The sequence below is a fragment of the Carettochelys insculpta genome, chromosome 1, assembly GCF_033958435.1.
Source record: "Carettochelys insculpta isolate YL-2023 chromosome 1, ASM3395843v1, whole genome shotgun sequence".
Lineage (NCBI taxonomy): Eukaryota > Metazoa > Chordata > Testudines > Carettochelyidae > Carettochelys > Carettochelys insculpta.
In genome coordinates, this window is record NC_134137.1 from 153,438,971 (window position 1) to 153,444,970 (window position 6,000).

Below are 6,000 nucleotides of genomic sequence, written 5' to 3' on the forward strand. Positions count from 1 at the left end.
TGTATAACATTTCTGGTATCAAGACTTCCAACACCTTAATGTTCAGATTTTTAGCTGCTACATTTTTATAATTTATGACATTCAAGCAACAACTCTTTTTTCCTCCAAATTTGCAGTTCAAAGAGGCAAGATATTGTTCCTCACTTAATTTTAATCAAAGTACAAACATAATTTAAACTGGTAATGCCTGTAAGACATTAGTTATAGAACTACAGAATGCATTACGCTATTCTGAAATAAAACTGATACTTATGAAATGGTTACACTGTATAAAACCAAGCACATAAACTAACACCTTGTCAAAATATTAATTCTTCACAAAAATATATTATAAAACAATATTAGTATACTTTCCTATACACTAAAATATTTTACAGATGTCAACTGAGTGAATGCTGTCACCACAGAAGAAAAGAAAGTCTGAAAGAATATGAGAATTTGCTCCTTATATTTTCACTCCATTTTTCATACTCTGCATAACTAGACACCATACGTCCCTGTTTCTTCAACTGTCTTAGTTTAGATCAAGCCTTTCCTGAAAAATAACTATAAATACTGAATTCATCTTATATTTCCAAGACAAATCTAAGCACACTTCACTGAGCAGTGAAAGGGAAGATGAGAGATCTGGAATTCAAAAGTTTGACATTTGGTATTTATTCCTCATTATTAACTGGCAAAGACCCCAATATTTAGTCTGCCTAACACCTTCCATTTTATATGATTATTGACGTCTTTCTTGAGCCCTGTCACCTCTGTTATTTGCAGCAAAGTTTCAGCAGGGAGAATATACAGTTTGTTAGTACCATGAAATTCTGCTCAGATTTGGATGACTATGAACTGGTGAAAATACCCATTTCTCTATCATCACTTGTGCTGTTACTGCATGATTTTGGCAGCATATATAAAATATGAACATTATAAGGCTGGGATCCCACAACTTCTGCTACAGCAGCGTACACTGCACTGGAAATCCCTGTGAACAGAAACTCTAGTGAGTTGCTGACTCAGCAACTATGGTACCAGAGGAAAGGAGGGAAAGAGTCAGGCTGGGCTACAACCATCACCTGAGCGCAAACGATGTCCCCACATTCTCCTGTCAACCTCTAGGCAATCGAGGCTAGCAATATTATTCTCCCCACTCAGATACCTCCCACAGTGGGATTCGGGTTGCTGATTTTCTAATTCCAAAACTCCCAAACACCTGTGGACAGTCTTGCACCTTTCCCAATGACCTGCCCCCACTCACTCCATTCACCTCCTGTTGCTCGCTCTTCCCCACTCTCACAAATTTTCATCTGGCTGAGGTAGAGGGCTCATGCGTGTCAGGAGAGGGTGAAGGCTCTGGCTGTGGGCGCAAACTATAGGGCTGGGTCACCACAGGGTTTGGCATGTGGGAGGTGGTGTGGGACCTGGAATGAGGTCAGGGATGAGGGGTTTGAGGTGTAGGAGGGGGCTCCCGGCTGGGCCAGAGGTTAAAGATTGGGGAGGTGAGGGCTCCACCTGGGGGCTTGGAGTGCGGAATGAGACCGCAAGCTAGGGCAGGAGGTCGTGGTTCTAGCAGTACTTTCTGCAGTTCCCAGGTCTCTGAAGCCTTTAGGTGCCTGGACAGCCAGGGAGGCACCATGTGCTACCCTTGTATCTGCAGGCACTGCCCCTTGCAGCTCCCTTTGGATGCAGTTCCCAGCCAATGAGCATTACACAGCTGGCACTCCAGGTGGAGCCAGCACGCAGAGCCTCCCAGTGCCTCACCACTCCAAAGCTCAGGGGCCAGAGGGACCTGGCAGCTGCCTCCTGGAGCAGCCTTGAGCCAATACAGGAAGGGAGTCTGCATCAGACCTGGCCCCTGTTGCATTCACCAACTGGACTTTTAACATCCTGGTTGACAGTACAGACTGGAGGCAACGGGGGGCCTGGCAACTTTAAGTGGGATGAAAACTCCAGGAGAAAACAAATTCAAATAATACTGTGTACTAGATGAGCATGAATTCCAAACTCTCTGTTGCTGAATGCTTTATTAATTGTGTACCCCTCACAGTTATTATTAAGCTGGGTCTAGAAATAAAATCCAGCACTCTACAAGACCCAAATCTCACCCAATCAGCCACACTGCAGATCTTCATGTGCTATTCTATTTGCAGAATGGGGGCTCCCCAGGCATATGTAACCCACTGCTTTCAGTGTATCAACTTCCTTTAGTGGAACATTCAAATACAGTAACAATTTTCTGCTACCAACAATATAACTAGTCCTGCAATTGAAAGAGGAGCACTCTATGCTGCAGCGCTTAAAATTCAGGATTTAAACCCTGATGAGGCCAGATCAGCAGTTATTACAATTTTCCATGCAACCATCCTTCTGCCCCTGTTGGCAGATTCATTGCGACAGTCTTTTCTTTTCCAGAGGACAGGGCAAAGAATGGATGAAGCGGAATAGACTCATCTGTAGGACCCCACCTCATTTTCTAGCAGTTGGAAGTTATATTGAGAACGAAGTAGGGAATGCAAAAGTTGAAAAAAAAGCACTTGAAGTTAAGACAGGTGACTCTGCACAGAACTCACTTCTGTTACTTCTCATTTTCTACGAGCCCAATGTGAGACACCAAAGTCCAGATGATCAGCAATGCTAAATGCTCTGAAGAGTAACTAAAGTTAATTGGAGCTATGGCTGCTCAGTGCAGTAAAGCAATATAGCCTGGCGTTGTTAGGAATTAATGTTGCACGTTCTTATTCTGCCATTGTCTGTCAAGCAAATCACTGTCCTTGTCTCAGTTTCCCCATCTGTAAAGCAGGTATAATAGTACCCTGATGTCCGTCAAGAAAACAAACATATTAGCATCTGTAAGGGACTTACACTACAGCTGATGAGTACCATGAGTACATTAATAACTGAGTTCAGTGCATGGCTTTTTATGGTGTACATTGAATAAAGTATTGGCCACATATTGGATGATAGAGATAAAATACAAATTGCATAGCTCCTTCATTCTGTGAGCACTATCCCTCTCATACACTGACTGAAGCAGAGGTCATACAGAAAACATAGCAGGCAATCATGATGTTAAGACAGGCACACACAAAAGCAGGGAAGGAGAGAATAAGATTTCACAACCGCAGTTCTAGTATTTCCTAGTGTTTGAATGCTCGACTTTGCAAACCAAATACATATGTTCTAATGTAAATATTATTTAGATTTTGGCAGCACCCGGAGATCCCAATTAGAATCAGGGCTCCACTACCTTAAGTGCTGTACAAACACAGAGCAAAAGGAAGTTCCTGCCCCAAGAAGCTTACAACATGGTTACTTCAAATGAAGCAGCAGAGGAGAGCCCTCTGGAAGCTGTGCCTACATAGGGCTCTCAACGAAATTGAGTGCTCAAGCTCAATACCAGCTTAACCAGTTTATTCCAGGGTTTTGTCTACCAGCATAGACAGGCCCAGGCACTGCATGAAACTGTGTTTGGAAGATGTTCTGTCCTTGATCTCTCTGGCAGGCTAAAATAAAACTGATTTCATTGCTGGCAACACATTGAGTGGTTGAGAAATTAAGATACATCTGCAGCACAAGACCAACCCAACAGGTTTGGAGGCAGCGAAACGCTGCCTCATGACAAGTATTTACTACCCCACTCCTAACACAGCGGTTGACGATGAAAAGAAGCCTAGGGAGAGCTGTGACTTGGCAGGGTACCTGCCTCCCGCTGTCGAAAGGAACCAGCAGCCCTGTAGCCCTTTGACAGAACGATTAATTAGGAGATGAGCTTTCTATGGGGCAGACCCACTGCTCCAGATCTGAGTCAGCGGGGCCGCCCCAGGAAAGCTCATCACCTAATAAATCACTTTGCCAAAGGCATACAGGACGGCTGCTTTGTTTTGCTCGGGCACCGGCTACCTCTCTGTGACGGCCCCGCTGTAGCTCAGCTCTGGGCACATTTACACACACACACGCACGCACGCCCCTTTCCCACCGCGCGGGACCCAACCCAATCCCGCCGGATGCCCCCGGGAACCACCGCCTCATCGCAGCGCTACCACTTGTCCCCGCAGGTGCGTCCCTGGCCCTCCCCACGGCGGGCCTGGCGCCGCCGGGCTGCCGCGAGCTCCCACCTCCCCGGGGCCGGGCTGCGGCGGTCGGTCGGTCGGTCTGTCTGTCCCCCACCCCCCAGTCCCGCGCCCGGCGCCGGCGTTCCCCGGACAGGGGCCCAGCGCCTCTGCAGCCCGCGGCCCAGGCCGCCCCCCTCGGGCGCCCATGCACGGCCCCGCGGGCTCAGCTCCAGCTCCAGCCCCGAGAAGCGGCTCCTCCACCGCCGGCCCCCACCTGGCTGCCGCGGGGAGGTGCGCGCCGCTCCCGGCTCCGCCATCTTCCCGCTCGGGCTGCGGCTCCCGGCGGCGCCCCGCTGCGCTCCGGGGCCCGCGCTGGCCGCACCTGACGCTGCGCTGCGGGGAGGCGGCGGCGGCGGCGGAGCGTGCAGAGGGGCTGGGGCTAGGGCGGTGCCAGGTGTTTCCCTCCTCCCCAGCGCTGCCGCGCGCAGCCGGCGTGTGGCGGCCCGTCCAGCCCCGCCCCGCCTCGGGCAGCTGCGCCGGCTGGGAGCGCCGCTGCCCCTGCCCCGGTGGAGGCGAGTAAGAGGCGATCCCAGCGCAGCCGGGGGAAGGAGACTGCGCTTTCTCCCGCCTCGGAGCCGTGGTGGCTTTGCTAGGCCGGGGAGTCAGGCTGGGCACACGCGTACTCTTACCCAGGACAGCGCCTGACTCCGCCTCACGCAGGCACTTGTTAGGCTCCAAGCTGCCACGGGGACTGCTTGACCTGCCCGAGAGCTGCGGTTCTTAAACGTTTTGAGACCACGGAAGAGGGGACAATATTTTGATGCGGAAAACCTATGGAAATTTTCTTCCACAAAAAAATTGTCAGACCAACCTCCTTCTCCCTGCCCCTCCCCCCAAAAGAAAACATATACAGGTAAACCAAAAGGCAGTAATTCAATCAGCTATCACAGCACTGAAGAAGTAGCATTGTGTGTGGTTTTAACAACAGAAAATATCTACCGTCAGTGTATGATATGAAAAAAGTGTCAGATGCTCCTGGCACACCTGCAAGTTATTTTTGGAACATCAGTGTTCCCCGCGATATAGTTTAAGAAAAACTGAAATAAGATATGGGGTAAGCAAGAGACAAGCTTCTGGAGTCAAGTCTTTTTTGCTACACATCTCCTGCCATCACCCCCACAACCAACCTGCACACACTTGGTCCCTCCCTTATTCTCAAATCTTAGATCTTCCCAGTTGTCCAGCTTGATGTCTACCTCTCTCAGGTCTCTCTTGCAGACATCTTTGTAACGCAACTGGGGACATCCGGGAGGTCTTTTGCCAGAGGCTAGCTCACCATACAGGATGTCTTTTGGAATCCTCCCATCATTCATCCTGTGGACGTGGCCAAGCCAGTGGAGTTGACGCTGCCTGAGGAGGGTTTGCATGGTTGGGATTCCAGCTTGCTCGAGGATGGTGGTGTTGGTCACTCTGTCCTTCCATGATATTCCAAAGATGCGCCTGAGGCAGCGCAAGTGGAAGACGTTCAGCCTCTTTTCCTGGTGGGCATACAGGGTCCAAGTCTCGCTGCCATAAAGGAGGGTGCTGAGGATGCAGGCTCTGTAGACTTGCATTTTGGTGTGAGGCAGACGACCGCAGCAGATGGAGGCAGGGGTTACACAAGGGCCTTCAGAAGGGCGAGTTGAAGATCAGACAGCTAGCAGAGGAGAAGCGAGCGCGCAGAAAGCACAATAAGGACTTGCCAGACACCCACTACATCTGCAAGAGATGCAGCAAGGACTGTCACTCTCGTGTGGGTCTTTATAGTCACAATAGACGCTGTAAATGAAGTCCTCAATTGAAACTTTAAAGGGCACGATCCATAGTCTATGCAGACTGAAGGATGCCTACTATTCTCAAATATTTCTGATTTTCAGGTGGAGGGGGAAATTGGTTTTAAAGGCTCTTACCATGGCTT

General features: G+C 49.5%; 1 protein-coding gene across 5 annotated transcripts in view; it reads right to left on the bottom strand.

Moving 5' to 3' along the window:
• The window catches only part of MAP7D2 (MAP7 domain containing 2), a 174,171-nt gene extending 169,382 nt beyond the window's left edge, over nt 1-4,789 (bottom strand). For 3 of the 5 annotated variants that reach the window (XR_012643837.1, XM_074983368.1, XM_074983366.1), the window contains exon 1: nt 4,318-4,518. Coding sequence is in view for 3 of the 5 variants with exons in the window: in XM_074983368.1 (XP_074839469.1) it covers nt 4,318-4,360 (43 nt within the window). In the remaining 2 variants the exon portion in view is untranslated. Of the gene's footprint in view, nt 1-4,317; nt 4,519-4,732 lie in introns of those variants that run through there. The other 2 variants (XM_074983371.1, XM_074983369.1) reach the window with 2 other exon arrangements.
• Nucleotides 4,790-6,000: the final 1,211 nt, after the last annotated feature.